Source organism: Triturus cristatus, chromosome 12 (genome assembly GCF_964204655.1).
Source record: "Triturus cristatus chromosome 12, aTriCri1.1, whole genome shotgun sequence".
NCBI classification, from domain to species: domain Eukaryota; kingdom Metazoa; phylum Chordata; class Amphibia; order Caudata; family Salamandridae; genus Triturus; species Triturus cristatus.
Genome location: NC_140595.1, coordinates 237,016,617 through 237,034,686, shown reverse-complemented (window position 1 = coordinate 237,034,686; position 18,070 = coordinate 237,016,617). Strand labels below are relative to the sequence as shown.

The window sequence follows — 18,070 nt, the reverse complement described above, 5'->3', positions numbered from 1 at the left end:
GAGGAATCTAACTAACTAATGTTTCTTACAGATATATCGTTACCGAAGGTAAGTAACTTGTTCATCTGAAAAACACATTAGTTAGATTCCTCACCTTAGAATAGATACCCCAGCAATACCAACCCCAGTGGTGGGTCTGCGAACCGATCACACCAAAAAGTCCTGGAGAACAGAACGGCCAAAGGAGCCGTCTCTCCGGACTTGGCTTTCCAGGCAATAATGTTTAGCAAACGTGTGCAGCGAAGCCCACGTTGCTGCCTGACAGATGTTCTGCAAGGGGACTCCCAGGCCCAGGGCAGTTGTCGCCGCTGTGGCCCGAGTGGAATGGGCCCTCAGCCCTACAGGGGGTTCCTTTTTAGCCAAGGAGTAACAAGCTTTGATACACAAAACGACCCACGAGAGATGGTTCGCTTGTACACCGCCCGCCCCTTCTTAGCGCCCACGTAGCCAACAAAGAGTTGGTCGTCCACCCGGAACTGCTTGGTGCGGTTCAAATAAAAGGACAGCGCCAGTTTTGGGTCCAGACGGGTGAGCCTCTCTTCCTCTTTTGAAGGATGGGCAGGCGGAAAGAAGGTGGGCAGGGTAACAGACTGCCCGATGTGAAAGGCAGTCACCACCTTAGGAAGAAAGGAAGGACGAGTCCTGAGAACAACTTTGTCTGGATGAATAGAAAGGAAAGGAGGCTTAGAAGAGAGAGCCTGGAGCTCACTCACCCGTCTAGCCAAGGTGATGGCTACCAGGAAAGCAGTGTGAAGCGTCAAGAGACGAAGGGGACAATTATGAAGTGGCTCAAAGGGAGCGCACATCAGATATGTCAATACAAGATTCATATCCCACTGAGGCATTACGAAAGGGACAGGAGGAAACATGTGAGTAATGCCCTTAAAGAAGCGAGAAACAACAGGGGATTTGAAAAGAGAAGGTTGATCAGGGAGCCGTAGGAAAGCAGAGATAGCAGAAAGATAACCTTTAAGAGTGCCCAGAGCAGAGCCCTGCTGGGCCATGGAAAGAAGGAAGAGGAGAACCTCAGATAGAGGGGCGGAAAGGGGATCCACAGCCTTTGCTGTGCACCATGCCACAAATTTGTTCCACCTGCAGGCCTATACCAATGTTGTGAAGGAACGCCTGGCTGCCAGTATCACATCACAGACTTCAGGAGGCAAGTCAAATGGCATCAACTGTCACCGCTCAAACTCCACGCATGGAGGTGGAGACTGGATAGGTTTGGGTGGAGGACCGTCCCCTGCTGCTGCAACATAAGGTCCTCCTGAAGAGGCAGTCGTATCGGGGGATCGATTGACAGACTGAGTAGCTCGGGATACCAGAACCTTCGTGCCCAATCCGGAGCCACTAAGAGGACTTGGGCCCGGTCGCGCCTGATCTTCTTCAGCATTCTGGGCAGAAGTGGTATAGGCGGAAAGGCGTACAACAGACCGCAACTCCACTCGCGACGAAAGGCGTCCCGAGCGAGTGCAGCCTTGGAAACTCCAACACGCAGAACTGCTGACATTGCGCGTTCTCTTCGGTGGCGAATAGATCTAACCAAGGCTCTCCCCACTGCCGAAAGAGGCCTTGCGCCATGTCCGAGTTTAGACGCCATTCGTGCACCGGCGGCTGAGTTCGTCTGCTCTGGCGTTCAGAGAGCCCGCCAGATGTTGAACCACCAGGGTGATGCCCTGATGTTCCAGCCATGTCCAGAGGCGCAGAGCCTCCTGACAAAGGGTCCACAACCCCACCCCGCCCTGTTTGTTGCAGTACCACATGGCGGTGGTGTTGTCTGTGAACACCAGCACCACACTTCCCCGGACAGAGGGAAGGAATGCCTTCAGTGCAAGTCGGATCGCCCTCAGCTCCAGAAGGTTGATATGGAGCCGGGACTCCGCTAGAGACCAGAGGCCTCTGATCTCCACCTCTCCCATGTGGCCCCCCCATCCCAGGAGGGACGCATCCGTCACCACTACGTGCTCCGGTAGGGAGAGGGATCTGCCGCTGACCCAATCGCGGTCCGTAAGCCACCATTGCAACTGTGTTGCAGTGCCCTCCGAGATCAGGACGTGGTCGGACAGGTTGCCTCGATGCTGGGCCCACTGAAACTTCAGGTCCCACTGCAGAGCCCGCATTCGCCATCTGGCATGATGCACCAACAGGATGCAGGAGGCCATTAGACCCAGAAGCCGCAGCACCAACCTGACCGAAATCCGGGATAGAGGGCGAAAGATGGGACTCAGAGGCTGAATATCCCAGACCCGCTGTTCCGGAGGATAAGCCCGGACCTGCGCCGAGTCCAGAACCGCTCCGATAAAGAGGAGCTTCTGGGAGGGACTCAGATTTGACTTTGGCACATTGATGGAGAACCCTAGCAAATGCAGGGGGTCGGCCGTATTCTGGAGGTGGGAGACGACTGCCTGGGGCGAGCCCGCCTTCATCAACCAGTCGTCGAGATAGGGGAAGACTGGAACCCCCAATCTGCACAGATGCGCTGCGACCACCCGAGGGGCACTGGTGAGGCCGAGGGGGAGCACGGTAAACTGAAAATGCTCCTGGCCCACCGTGAACCGCAGGTAACGCCAGTGGGCCGGCAGGACGGGGATGTGGAAATAAGCGTCCTGCAAGTCCAACGCTACCATCCAGTCTCCAGGGTCTAGGGCAGCCAGAACCTGAGCTAAGGTGAGCATCTTGAACTTCTCCTTGCAGAGGAAGGCATTGACGCTCCTGAGGTCCAAGATAGGGCGTAGGCCCCCTTTGCCTTTCTTGGGAACCAGAAAGTAGTGGGAATAACAACCACGACCTACTTCTGGACCAGGAACGCGCTCGATGGCCCCCTTGGCCAAGAGGGCCGTAACTTCCTCCTGTAGAAGTTTCAAGTGATCCCCCGACATGCGGTGGTACTGCGGTGGCGTGGCTGGAGGGGTCGCCCCGAAGGGGAGGGAGTAGCCCCTTCGGACGATTTGCAGCACCCACCTGTCTGATGTGATGGAACGCCAGTGGAGCAGGTGATGGCGAACTCTGCCTCCCACTGGCGTGGAATGGGCCTGAAAGCATGGACTAGGAGGGCTTTGAGGCGGATGCTGACAGGGTAGATGTGGACTGACCGGCACGTTGTCCCCCTGTTCCGCCTTGGCGGAATCCACATCCACGACCGCGTGGTAGTTGGTTCTGCGGCCTGTGGCTAGGCGGACGTGAGGGGGCGCCCCTTCCTTGGCCACGAATGGGGCGAAAAGCAGAAGTTTGCGGGCGCGGGACCGAGAGGCCCAAGGACTTGGCCGTAGCCTAGGAGTCCTTAAAGCGCACCAGCTCACTATCGCCTTGTCGCCAAAAAGGCGACTGCCATCGAAGGGCATGTCCATGAGGGTGCTCTGGACATCCCCTGAAAATCTCGTGGACCGCAGCCAGGCATGGCGGCGGAGCGCCACTGTGGTCGATGTCGCCCTACCCAGCGAGTCCATAGTGTCCAGTCCACATCTGATAGCGTGCCGCGCTGCATCCCGCCCCTCGGCAAGAGCCTGGGCGAGCCGTGTCCGAGCCTCCTCCGAACACTGGGGCAGCACGTCCTCCACCGTATCCCACAGGAAGTGGGAGTAACGGTCCAAGAGACAAGCAGTGTTAACAGACCGCAGTCCCAAACTAAGGGAGGAGAACAGCTTCTTACCAAACTGCTCAAGTCTCTTGGATTCCCGATCCGGGGGAGCAGACGGGAAGGAGGTCTGGGAAGTCGAGGCCTGGATAACCAGGCTCCTGGGCGTGGGGTGCAGGGACAGAAACTGGGGTCGCCCAGTGCAGGGCGGTGGCGCCGGGCTACGTTCCGGTCCACAGGAGGTACTGGGGAGGGCTTGGACCAGGTGCCCTTCAGAACGTCCAGTAGTGCTTCATTAAACTGCAGCAGAGGCTCCGAGGAGCTTGCTGACGGTTGGAGCACCTCAGTGAGGAGGTTAGTCCTCACAGCCACAGCAGGCAGCTCTAGCCCAAGGGCTTCGGCCGCCTTGCGCAGCACCACAGAAAAAGCAGCACCTTCCTCCGAAGCCATGGTCGGAGGAGAGATGAAGCCAGTGTCAGGGGAGGTATCAAGACCACTGGCATCCCCCAACTCATCTGCCCAGTGCTGTGATAACTGGCCCTACTGGGCCAGAGGGTCCTCAGACCCCTCCCAGTCATCACCGTCATTCGATTCCTGGTAGACAGGTGGAATGATCGGAGCCGGGCGGAAGATGAAATTGCCACCCATCGGCGTCGGACGCAGCGCCATGTAGGGCGCCGCTCCGACGCCGGGCCCGGACCGGGACTGAACCGGGGAACGGCGTTGTCCGAAGGCGCGCGCCGGAGGTGGTACCGGAGTCGGCGGAGGGGTCGTGAGGTCGACCGGCGCCGACTGGGATCCAGGCCTGGATCCCATGGGGACCTGCGGCGTCGAGACCTAAGTCGGCGCCGGGGCCGCCGGCTCGCTATGCCTCCCAGTCGAGCCCGCGGGGCCCGAAGGTGCGCCGACAGGCGTCGACGGCAGAGCCAGGCCCCTCATGGCCGAGACGAAGGCACTCACCTCTGCCAGAGTCGCGTCGGTCCCAGGGACCGGCGGGTATAGGGACGGACGCGACTCCTGCTACTCCGACGAAGCCGCGCGGGTGGTACCTCCCGAATCCTCAGCCGAGTCGCGCGACCGGCGAGGGGCGCCTGAAGAGCGCTGTCGCCTCTTGGACTTCTTACTATGCTTCGACTTACCCGAAGACTTGGAACCAGATGAGTGGTGGTGGTGACTGCGGCTCCGCGACCTCCTCCTCGACCGGGACCGTGAACGGCGCAGAGCCGACTGCCGGAACTCCAGTAGCTTGCGGGACCGCTCCCGCCTAGCCTTCGAAGTCAGGGCCCGGCAGTCGAGGCACGACTCAGAATCGTGGTCGCCCGAGGCAGTATAGGCACCGGCGGTGGTGGTCCGTAACCAACATCAGTCGGTGACAGGAGTCACAGGGTTTGAAACCAGGCATCCTACCGGCACCAGAGTCGAGTCGACAGAGTAGACCAAAAGAGTCAAAAAGTTTAGTCAAAAAATGATTAAAGGGGATGCTCTTCCCGGATCGGCGCTGTCTGGCGCGGAAAAAAGAAGAACTGACGTCAGCGTGCAAGGGCGGCGTTTAAGTACTCCGATGACGTCATCCCAGCGCACGACGACGGACGCGGAGCCGCAGTCGACGCCTAGCGACGCGCAAGGGTATTGCTGACGAAAAATCTTTCCGGATCCAGCCTGACGCCTGAGGATATTCTAAGGTGAGGAATCTAACTAACATGTTTATTTCAGATAATATAGCTATTTGAGGTAGACGTTGCTAGTCTAAAATCAAGTAAAATTGTTAGAGTGTCACAAAGAATGTTGTGACGAACGGTAGATGTTGCATAGCTGAAGGTCTACAGGCAAAGTTAGAAATAAAAAGGGAGAAGATCTTACACATCAAAGAAGGACCACTTAAGAGGCACGTGGGTGAAGGAGCTTAAGTTTTATTAAAAGCTGGCCTAAGTACAGAAATACATGTGACTCCCGAATATACATAATCAGGTGGCTACAGGAGAAATGCAACTCACATTAAAGTGAAGGAAGGAATTCTTGAATTAATCTCAGTCACAGTAAATCTTTTTTCACACACCCGGTCACTCTAGAGCAGACATAGATCAGTTGCCCTTCTCCGAGAGGAACAGTCATCACAGACTACCAGAACAACAGACTGGAAAGGTTAGGGTCTCCTGGGTTGCAAGTTTGTAATTTACTGTATGTATATTTATTCCATACCAGATATCAACCGAGTAAAGCGCGATGGGATGGATTTATATAAAAGAGCAAACTGATTTCTAAGTTCTTCAAAACACAAAATGGGTCTGTTACCACAGACACTGAACCTTAAAATAACAATATGATGACAGGGAACGTAATCACATCTACAGTAAAATGGAACAATGTAGGAAAACATTTAGATTTGGGAGGTATGTCCTTATTATATGAAACTAAAATTGGTCTGGTGTTATTATTATTCAATTTGAGGTTGGCAATATGCATTCAGACGTTCCTTTGAAGGCTTCAATCACTGTAAGCGCGATCCAAAGCCCAGGACAATTACTTGCAGGAGCACTGCCTTTCTGAGGCGGTGCCTGTCTGCTGGAAGGTCAGGAGATCCCTGACATACCATCTGGCAGACGCCATGTAAAGGCTCCCAGGATGAGAAGGTGCATTAGAGGGTCTTAGCAATGTTATTACCTTTTTGCGAATACCGGTAAGGTAATGGCACTGTCCAGCCCCTGTCAGTGCTCCTGAAAGTAACTATGCTGGGACAGGTTAACTTTGTATTTTTGTCTACGATCCAACCCTTATTTCACTTCACAGACATAAAAAGTAAAATTTAACTAATTCAGTTTTTTCCCCGGAAAGAAGTGTCACCTTTAGCACAAACTGAGGATTTGCCATTAAAAGACTACTAGCTCAAGCTGCTTCTGAAAAGGATATGCCCATCTTGCTGCACTGCTGAAACTCCCAACACAGCTCACAAAAGCAAATTATTACATCTTTATTGAATTAATGTTCTTAGCTTGCTGAATCTCATCAAACTCTTTGTACTACCAAGATGGAACTCTGCATTTACTTTGGTTGGTTGTCACCTCTTGTCTGATGCTTTCACCAGAACACTGGAATAGTCTTTTTGTCCCAATCAATCAATATTATTATTATATCTGACCTTAGTAAATGGAAAGCCCACTGTTTTGTAGGATCCCCACAGTCAAGGACAGATCAGTCCATAATAAGAAGTTTCTTCAATAGCATACATGCCTGGTCCCCTATCTAACAGGGATCAGCCTTAGGAGAAGAAATAATACCCCCGAGAAGATACACAAGGGCCAAAGGGCTATACCATTGACATGCGTACCGTTTATTTCAATGGGCTCAATTAAAAACAAATCTTACCTTCCTCTGCTTTGGTTGCTGCCTTTGATTTCCCCTCGGTCAGGCAACATATAATGTCCATGATCTGTGTTTCCCTCATCAGTTTGTCCAGGGCGTACATCTCACGGCAGCGCAATGGCCCAAAGGTACCCAGACGCTAAAACAAGATAGTGTTTGTCAGCTCAAAAGGCAGTAGGATATATTTTCATCCTTCCCTGATTTACCCACTTTCACTACGCCAGCTATACAAATCTACTGAGAGTCCATAGAGAGCTTACTTGAAACACATACTTCTTTACACTTACCATGAGCAGCCTGTTGCAATTGTCTAGATGAAGGACCAAAGCTCCATCAATAAATTCATTCCCTGTGGTCAGAGGGTTCGAGCTTCCATCGGAGTTGCTTTCAACACCAATATCATCCCCTATTCTCTTGCTGGTGCCTGCTACAAATACTGCGTCAGTGTTCGGTCTGAGGTTGCTTACTTTTCTGTAATGCAAGAAACAGAGACACACCCATGTCTTACTAATCCAAGAAATGTTATCTGTTGTGTTGCTACTAAAGCTCTGGTTTTGATTTACAAATTGTAAGAACCAGCTATAGGCTGAAGTTCCTATGTTTATTAATGATTGGCATACTGAATTCAGAGCACACCCATATACCACACACACATGTCTCTGCACAGGAGGGACAACCCGCATATGCACACCACACACCGATATTGCAGTTCTTGTATGCGCTATTATTGCTATTTAGTTGGGGGGCTAGTGTTATGCAGAAGTTGCCTTTTTTACTTGTCAGGTGAAACAAACTCCACAACACTGCGACTTTTATTTGCATTAATAACGTTGCCCTTCTGATAGAAATCAATATCCAGTGAAATTTCGAAACATCCTAAGAAGCAGTAGTACTTGTTCTTCAAGTCTTTGGGTGAAAATGGGACAACATTAATGTCCCTGTGCTGGATCATTAACCTCCTGTGCAGATGCCTAGTTTGCCACATATGAAGCTATCAACGGTGTTTCTGTTTATCAAGAAATCAAACCGCCATCTCTGGAAAGGGTGTCACATTCTTTGCCTTCCTCAAAACCACTGTCTATTACGAAGGCAGAGGACAAAACGGCTCTTGAGGTCAGCCTCAACTGCCCTAACTTAGGCAGCAGTCTTTGTCATCGACAAACAGGCCTGCAAAGTTTCTGTTGACAGGTAAGCCCACATCCCTGCTATCAACGTGTTTCACTGTCAGTTAGATCACCATCAAAAGGAGAATCTCAATGACAAGGGTATTGTCAACAGTCACAGCATGACACTAATGAGGACCATGCTACCATCAACCATAGATGACTCCATTAAAAAATCAATACCTTAGTGTGTTTCAGGTAGGATACAGTTAATCACCAAAATGTGCCAGGAATATTAGATGCCCAGGTCCAAACTTTCAGATACCATTAATTGAGTCATGCACTGGGAAAGTGTATGAAGTGGGCTTAGACACAGACTGATGATGCATTTTAGAGAGCCACGTCCTGATAGAGAGAATAGTGTATAAGGTAGAAGCCAATGACCATAAGTCATTAACAAATAATGCACAAAACTTACTCATCACTGGAAATAATAAACAGAAGAAGGATATGGAAGAACTCACAGGGAAAGATTGGTCAGAAGTACGTATATATCCAATAGAAATCACTATGAGAGCTAGGTTTCATCTAGTTTAGTTTAACATATTACACTGGGAATACGACAAACCATCATTAAAGATATTACGATACTCTCCAATAGCAGTGAAGGGGTCTGGTCAAAAGGGCGCATTCTATCACATCATATATAAGGGCATGTAAATGCTGAAAGAACTATGCTTTTTAGACAGGAGTCTTTAGTAAACGGCATGTTGTAGGGGGAGCCGAACCACAATAATTTACTGAACCCTTCTGATTTAGACACCCTCAATTTTACCTCAGGCAGTTCACCTCAGCTTGTACTTATTGATCTAGCAGCAAGAGACACCACAGCATTAAACTATTGAATAGCAGAGTGGAAATTAAATGGAAACTGGGATCACTCAATGACTAAATTACTGTGATTAAAGTAAAGTTTAAAAGATGCACTACAGAAGTCTTACTATAAGTGATATATACAAATGCAATAAATGGCATTAAGGCCCAGATACAGAGCAGACAATCAGAATACAGAATAATAATCCCTGTTTTAAGCAGTTAAATCTCTGCATAAGTGACAATCCCATAAAGAGAATTGACGGCATTCCAAGGGAGAAAAGAAAGTCTCATGTAAATTAGCCAAAGTCTTAGGAGGACTATGAGATGAGAAGTTGACTCCAAACCTTCAAAACTAGGAGTTTCTATGCACATTTTCCTTATAAAGAATTACAAAACAGCAGATTCAGCATGATATGAACATGGTTAGCTCACATAGGACAAATCAAAAGCAAATTTGTAATAGCTCCTTACCACTAACCCATTTTCTTATGGTAAGTGGTTTGCTTCCTCAGCAACTGCTCTCCAGAGATGTAGAATACAATATGAAACATTTCTCAAACAAAGACTCATACAAAATGTTCTTCTGCAGGCCTAAATCGGAACTTCCAGTGTAAGTCCTTCAAAATGATACATAGAGAACACGCTGGAATGTTTCATTCACAATACATGCTTTCTAAGGACAGTTGCCATCTACATTTTAATGCTTTGAGGAAACAGAAGGGAGAGAAAACTTGCAGCGGGTCACTGATTGGGAGGGGAGAATGAGCAGGAAAAAGATGAGTAGTATACCAGAAACTGCATCCATTAAGATAAAATGGTGTCTTGCTTGAAAACGTGGCATAACTATACTATATTATAAATCACATTTCTAAATCATATAAATATGTCATTTCAAGAGCAACATCATTAGTTCATTGGTTATGAATATATGCTCCATCAAAATGATTATCTAGCACAAATAGTTTGCCACTCAAAATTGAACATTCAAAAAACTTCTACAACCTCACCCCTCTGATTTTTTTAATACACTATAACCCTAAAAATAAACTTTATTATTCAGCCATTAACTAGTAGACATCTTCGTTTTCTAAGGTAGTCAAAGATTTTGCTCAATAATTTTTAATTAGACCCAAACTTTATAGTCTTCCATTTCCAAATCCATCAATCTTTTCCTCTTTATTGATTTTTGTTACATTTGATTCTTTTGTTATATATGCTAATTATACACTCCAGCAATTAAAAAAAAGAAATAGGACAACTGCACAAATCATTGTAATTAGCATTGTAGGATGATTGAAGAACACCACCAACTACATTACCTAACCACTCACCAACTTTACCAAACCTCCTTCCTAACTCACTTAACCAAGATTCTACAGCTTCCCACAGGTCATGTTCCTCCAGAACTATAATCTCATGAGTTAAATTAGCTATGTTAATAACAAAAAGAATCAATAGCTCCACTATTACCCTATAGTTTCTTCCATTTTTTGATATATGATGTGAAAGTAGCCTTATTTTTCACGCAGATACTCTAGGGAGTGTCCCAGCGCCACAAGAATATCTTGAGCAAGACAATTTTGCATAACTATAGCTCCAATTGCTACAGTTTCTACATTTACTCTGTTAAAAGACCCTGCTGTATCTAGAGCAAGCCTATCTACTACTGTAGACATTCATCTAATTTTCATCATTGCCACTATCATAGAACGGAATAAGAGTGCCTAATATAACTAAAACTACCTTCCCAAACTTAATTTCACTCTCCTCAACTGATATTCATCACTAAGTTCATCCACATGACAAATTTATAGAAAAACTACAGCTAAATAGCATGAGTCAACCCAGTTTTAAGGCAGATTAAATTAGGAAGTCTTACCGCAAACATAATAGATTCCTCTCACAATGGACTCTCCCCAAAACAAAAGATTCCCATTAACTTCATAAGATCTATAGCTGAGTTAGTGTCATACCTGTTTTTGTGCAATCACTCTCAAATACTCACCATACCTGAACTATATATTATCTTCTTTGATGAGCAAATTCTCTAAAGACACATTAAAATTAGTCGAATAAGGAGAAAGAAATTCTACCCGATTAAAGATTGCAGCAAAAATAATATATGATATAGCACATGCCAAATTGCCAAATGAACATAGGTCGACCCATTCCCAGCAAATGTAGGAAGATAAGTGCAAACATAACACTTACCGTCCTTCACTTTACCACCATACTCTCCAACCCTCTTATAATAAACATTTTTCTTAAAACTACTAACTAAATGCTCTCCATGTACTGGTATAATTGACTTAAATCATAACGATTATTTACAACTCCAACATGTTTATTATTTTGAACTGAAACATATACCCTAACAGTCAGTAAGCACACCAACAGTGCAACTAATACTATCAGTGTTACAATCAACGAGGGCCTTGCTAACCAGCCACATACGTTTGGGTGTAGCATTGCAGTACTCCTCTCCGTACCACCACGAGGAAAATTCAGTCTTGGAGAGGAAAAACCAGGACTTAAAGCAATCATTAACAGCTAGAGTATTAGACGCAGGTAGAAGTTGGGGCAATCACTTATATGGGGTACAGAGGGCCTTAAACAACATGCCAAGAAGCTCTCTAGCGGGTGCCACGCCTTATGAGGTCCTATTTGGGACGAGAATGTGGGTACATAATATTGATTGTGAAGGCACAATGGCAGATAAAAAAACCTTTGTTTTACAGGAACTGAATGAATCAAGGGCACTACAGAGCAATGTCCAAGTGAAAACGTCCGCCACTGGGGAAGTCAAGTCAGTCACGGCAACACCGGTCTGGATTCCTAAAGTCGGAGATCTGGTCAGAGAGAAGAAAACGGACAAAAAAAAAACTGGACCATCATACAGAAAGCCTGTACCTGTCCTGGCAGTTGAAGGAACAAGAACTGTACTTCTGACGCCTCTTGCCGGAAAAAGGAGAAAAGATGTGTCTCCATTGATCTGATATAACCACACTATGTGGCCGATTCTGAATAGTAGGCCTCGTGGGCTCCTGGGTAGCCGACGCCCTCCTCTCGCTACCATACAGGAAGTTCAGACAGGAAGGCTCATCACGTTTGAAGAGTCACCTGTACGGAATGATGGACTATGCAACAATGCAATGGAACTCGTTCTTCTTGAAAAAGAAATTCAAAATCAAAATGAAAGACAAATTTCAATTCGACCTAACACTGATGTCTACATAAACATGCCTCAACAAGAGCAATCTACAAGTTCAACAAAACCTGCTGAGCTACCAGAGATAGATCGAACTGTAGCCGGCTATTTCATCAACTTTGATACCTTTTCATTGGATCCAAGGGAGCCTGAAACAACGCCAGCCCCAAGAACTCATCAACAAAAATTCAAAGACTTCTTCACTTTTCTTAAAAAAGACTTACCTGGTGTCACCTTGGATAGAACTTTAGATAATCACCGGGATACTTTTCTGGATAGGCTTAGTAACTATCTTTAGCTTACTTGTTAATGGAACTTATCTTCGCCAAAGCTCTGCAGCTTCAAAAGTGAACTTGATCTTGAAACCTCATATTTCATCACATCGTGAACAAAGAGACTTGCCATCAGTGAACATTACAGCAGTTCCTATACCTGATGTTATAGTATGGGACGCGGTTAATTATGATAGATTTGGCCCGACCGAACTTTTAAAAATACCACATTTATTTAAAATTTCCTTAAATGATATCATTACCGATGATTGGGATTTTGAAACTGTGAACAATATGTTGTCTGATTTAGAACAATCTGACAAATTTTATAGTAATGAAATATTAGAGGACACATCAGATTTTAACACCATGTATTGTTATCAACATTATGGTTATTATTTTCTACACAAATCCAGTACCCCTAGGAATGTTTCCACATATCAGCAATGGGAACATTGTCCTACACCACCGAAAAGTTGTTCAAAAACGTTTGCACAGAAATGTTCATATTTTTCAGGGTTTAACATTTCTGACCCAACCTCATATTATTATAAGGTTGCACCGACACCCCCACAGAAAAATATGATAAACACCACAAAACAGATTTACTCTGCGTCCTTTATTACCCAACTGTCTGAACAGGATTTCGACTTATGGAAAGACACTATAGACTTAAAATCAGGCTGGGGTTCTAGAGATTGGCAAGTCCAGGGAACAGAAGCGCTATTTAGAGCATGCCTTATTCCTCAGCAGATGATATTTCTAAATGAAACTGTGCAACAGACTTCCTGTCTTGGTATAGCCAAGAACAAGGACTTGAACACACCTCAGATTACTACACCAACACATACAGAGGGAAATATTACATGAGATAAAGGGGCTACGATAGAGGACATTCTACAATACAATAGATCAGACCCCAATTGGAAGGGATAGTTGGTTTGATCCACAGACACTAACAGATGTCAAGAAAGATTCACGGGTACCACCGAAGGGTTCAGTTTCCATAGGCCAGACCCACGCTATGTACAAAGAGAGCATCCGGGGGTGGTGACATCATACAGTGTTGGGAAGTTATACCTCGATTGGCTAAAAAACCCAAAACTACCACAGGTGAAACAACACTTATCCTTACTTACAGAGGATGTGGACCTAGGGGATTTTTTATTAGGTCCTAGAAAGCCACGTCAAAAATGTTTCTTATATGCTGTCTATAATGAAAATTGGAAAATCTCCCAAGAAGCAGCAGAGAGAATACGAGAAATAGATAGGATTAACGTAGAAAAGGCGTTAGCCGTAGTTGACAATGGTATGACTATGTTAACATCCAGGATTTATTCACTGGGGAACATTGTATCTTCTGCTATTGATGTACTAGAACAAGACTTGTCCATACTACAGCACGGACAATCACAATTACGTTCTATTATGTTATTAAGCTGGACGCTGCAATCATTATGAACACGTTATGTGCCTTGGAGTTTTATCAACAGCACATCCCTGTTTTCTGCATGCAATCTAACGGAAAAACAGATGAAAATGGCATAGAGGGGAGCAAAATATATGATGCTCCGTATTAAAAAACTGGACAGATTACCTTTTACTGTGGCAGAATCACCATCCACAGAGCTGCTAATCCATGGCCACATAACTTTACCAGTCACAACTTTCCAATTTTAATATTGCCTAGAACAACAAGAGGCAGGCAGGTATGAAGATATGGGTAGGGAATTCATCAAGGAATCTTGGGAATTACCATATAGATTTCGATGCAGGAGTGGGGCTCTAGAAGTGTTCCTAAGCAGTACCAACTGTGAGAAAGCTTTTAAGTGGATCTCTCCTATGCCAGGATATCATGCTGCACGGGGCCTGCAGTGGTTCACTGGCTAACTTATCCTGTCACTTGAGGGGTACCCCGGTAGCCGTGATTACCCCAGATTTCAGTCTACTTTCAAATGGGAGTTACTTGATGCTGAACGATCGAGGTTGTTGCGGGATGCTTCCGGGCATTGCATATCTAGTCACTGTGAGATCCAGGGTTACTTGCTGTATGCAAGTATTGCTCCTACCGACACATACAGTGAGGGAGGCGCCGCAATGGCCTTCGTTCGAATGTTTCCTTTATACAGTGAAAATCCATGCTTCTACAGAAAACCGTGTCCTTAGCCTCCGCCTGGGAGACTTTTAATCTCAAATAGCAAGTTCCTCGGCAGAGATACAGGCACTCATACGTACAAACTGCCCCTTCCATTTAGCAGAAATGGTAAATCGTATCATTAACATGTCTGATACGACGGGTATAGTACACCTATTTAAGACCATAGGCTTGTAACTATTAAGCACCTTTCAGACAGTTCTCGGAGTTATACCAAACTTTATACACTCCGTATTCAGAAGCATTTTTGGAGGACTTCCGCTGATCCCGTTTCTAATAGCAGGTATCCTGAATGTAATTTTTCTGCTACACAATGGATGTCCCAGTCACCCAGGAGATGGAAAAAGCACTCCTTGAGCGCAAATACTGTGATCGCATAGTACAACATCTGGGCACACCTCACCTATGGGAACTAAGTGCATCTTGGTAGATGTTATTTAGACCAGTCTGGATGGACTGCATCTTACCTGTTCGCCGATGCCTGTTCTGCGGAGAAGAATGAGTGTTGGATCTCTGTCTGACACTTTAATAAGTTGCGCAACTGGACGTTGATGCATTGCTGGACCCGATAACGGCCCATGCTCTGCAGTGTCCCCAGCGTATTCCTATATTGATGGCGGCATTCTCAGAGCCACCACAGGAAGTCTCTGCTCCTATTGGAATGGACACCGACTCCTCCAGTAACACCTAGGCTTTGGATGGCGCACAGGCTGCCCCAGCATCGGCTGCAGGCAGTACAGAAGATCATCTGTGCTCAATTGACATAATCTGCGAGGTGTTATAGGGATCGTCGTCTGCGAAGGCAGAAAACATTGATGTTGTATCTACCAGTCAGCGTACATAAACATTTGGCTTGTCATGTGCTGGGAAAAATTCTGCCTTTTTTAAACAAACTCCAAATTGGTACTCCAATACAAATTGACACTTTTTATGACCTGCATGGCTTTCCAATGCTTGTAGTTGTTCGAACTATATATACGGACACATTAGAGCTATTGCTTGAGTGACAATTTTTTTGTTTAGCACTTTGAGTTTTGAATTTTTCTTTTAGCAGAACTATAGTTTTTACTACATATGTTTGCGTACCAGTACCTAGACATGTAGTACGTTAGAATTAGATTATGTTGTCCAGTCGGATGAGGAGTGGGTGTTATATTCCATATAGTTACCCCAATATAGGCTCGGGTAACATCCCAAACTTTCACCTATATACATCCCTACACTAAATACATAACGAGCTGCTAGGAGTGATCCTTTACCTAGTTACAGTACTGCCTACAGAACATGGGGTTTTCCCCGAACAATAGCTTCATACATTATGCATGAGGATCCTTAGTTTTTTGGAAACTCAGCAGGACTACCGTCTCCTGCATAATAACTATGTACAAGGTTCATTCCTAACGTCATCCTAGGTCCGACAGTGGCACAGCAAGATAGAACCCCTGGGGATACATTTGGTATATAAACAACACATCTTGCTGAGATAGTCAGAGGAGATCACAACTTTCATGCAGACACACTGACGCGAGACGTTCCTGCATGCAGATACTCCAGTTCGCAGTGGTCTAACATCCCTGGCGGGGTGTCCAGCTTGAGACCAAGACGGGGCCCCACAGTCTCTCACTTCAGGTAAAGAGGTTGACTTTATCCTAGAAGGATTCTTGGCTTTACACCTACACACATGCTAGTTATGCTCAAATACATCTAGTTAGGGTAGCATTGTAGGAGTACGCATTTTATTGTCATGTGTTTTATATACTTGCCTGTATTCATGGTTATAGCAAAATGGTAGAAACCTACCATCCTTTTACCTTCTTAGTGCTTCTAATCATTTATATCTGTTTCTGTCTAGAGGTTGTTTCAGCACACCTATTTTACATTAGAATTACGAATGTTCAATAAATGCTTATTGAAAAACGTACATATTGTTTATTCTGTGTATCTCTCAGACTAAGTGAGCACGAGTGACTGACCAAAAAGCATTGCACTGTTTCCACGGTTCTGAGGGATCAGGCTTGTCATGTTCGATAGTTGCCAAGAACTATTCTCTCCTTGGTAAGAGAAGTTTCTAGTGGCGCTGTGAGGTAGCTGGTATACAGGCCAACATATCCGGTGGGGGTGTCTGGAATCAAGTCTGGACACAGAGCCCACAGTGTATGTTGTCTAAACATGCAGCTATTATATAGGTTTATAAGAACTACACGACCGATCTTCAGAGTCTGGAAGCATGAGGCAGTGACTATATTAACTTGGGCAGTCATGTCAAGTTTGCTGTTGACCATTATTGTGAGAAGCTGGGTGCTGGTTGCAATACCCCCTTCCCCCCCACACACACACTTTGGTTGTTTTTATGTAACTTTTATTGATGTGTACAGGGTCCCTAGTAACCAGGTTTCTAGTACCAGTGTTCTTGCCCTAAAACTGTACCACAATTTGAACAACTTCAGCAAATCCTATAAGTCCCTAGTAAATGCTACCCCTGGTACCTAGGGCATTGGGACTGAAGAGGGTCCACTATGGCTGCAGCACAAATAGTACCACCCTAGAGACCCCTCACCAAGACCATGCAAACTGCCTTTGCATGCTGTGTATCTTGGTGCAGTCGGATCTACTGAAGCCGTGCTGCACCAATACCAGGGGTACCGGACCTTCTGCAGCATTCACTGAGACGAAGAGTCCAGTCCAGTCTGCAACTGCCCAGGAAGCAAGCACCTATCATGGGACATTCAGACCCCTAAGACCCACTTTGTGAGTGGCCCAGCTGACCTGGAATCGCCTCTTCAAGCTGCCTACTACTGACTGCGAGGACATCATGACGAGCGCTGCCCGGCTGACCTATCTGCTCTGCACCCAGCCCGCCTGACCTGGGTACCGAGGAACCAGCTGTGCTCCCATGGTCCTGAGGCCCTTGCAACCTGCTCCCTCGAGTGGGACCCCTCAGACTTACATTTAACTCCCATTGTGCAGTGTGTTAACAGGTTACCCCATGCTTCGTAGTACACAGGCTATCAACGACCTCAGCACCCAGCTAAATCTGAGATGGTCCCGCGAATCCGCTGGTGGAGCATTGGCCTGGCCTTCCTACCTACTTAAATTCCAAAGGTGAACCTTGAACTCCAACTGTATGATTTGAAATGCATTTTTCTCGTTTCTCTCATTGACTACAATGGTGTGTAATTGCGTACAAAAGTAATTCATTTCGCGAACTTGAAAAATTCATAACCTAAAAACTACTTACTGTAGAAGTTTTTGGTCTGACTACTGTGAGAGGCTGGCTTAGTATATGGTGCTCACTTATGTACGTATAGTATCCACACTAATCCAGACAACCCTTATGGTGATTTTAGTGGTCTTAGTCAACCTTAGAAAGCTCTCTATGTGGTAGCTGTGGAGAGTAGCCCTCAGGCTTAGGTAAGGAGTGTAAAGCAGTTTGTTGGAGTGTAAAGCAGTTTGTTTTACCAGTACTTAATGTTATGGTATAGGCTAAGTGAAAAAGAACCACACAGTGTAGTTATAAAAATA

General features: G+C 46.0%; 1 protein-coding gene across 4 annotated transcripts in view; it reads right to left on the bottom strand.

Moving 5' to 3' along the window:
- RIPOR1 (RHO family interacting cell polarization regulator 1) overlaps positions 1-18,070 on the bottom strand; it is a 1,579,345-nt gene that overhangs the window by 401,891 nt on the left and 1,159,384 nt on the right. For all 4 annotated transcript variants that reach the window (XM_085639402.1, XM_085639400.1, XM_085639399.1 and 1 more), the window contains exons 15-16: positions 7,222-7,405; positions 6,938-7,073 (exon numbers count right to left, since the gene is read on the bottom strand). In XM_085639402.1, coding sequence (XP_085495528.1) covers positions 6,938-7,073; positions 7,222-7,405 — 320 coding nt within the window. The remainder of the gene's footprint in view (positions 1-6,937; positions 7,074-7,221; positions 7,406-18,070) is intronic.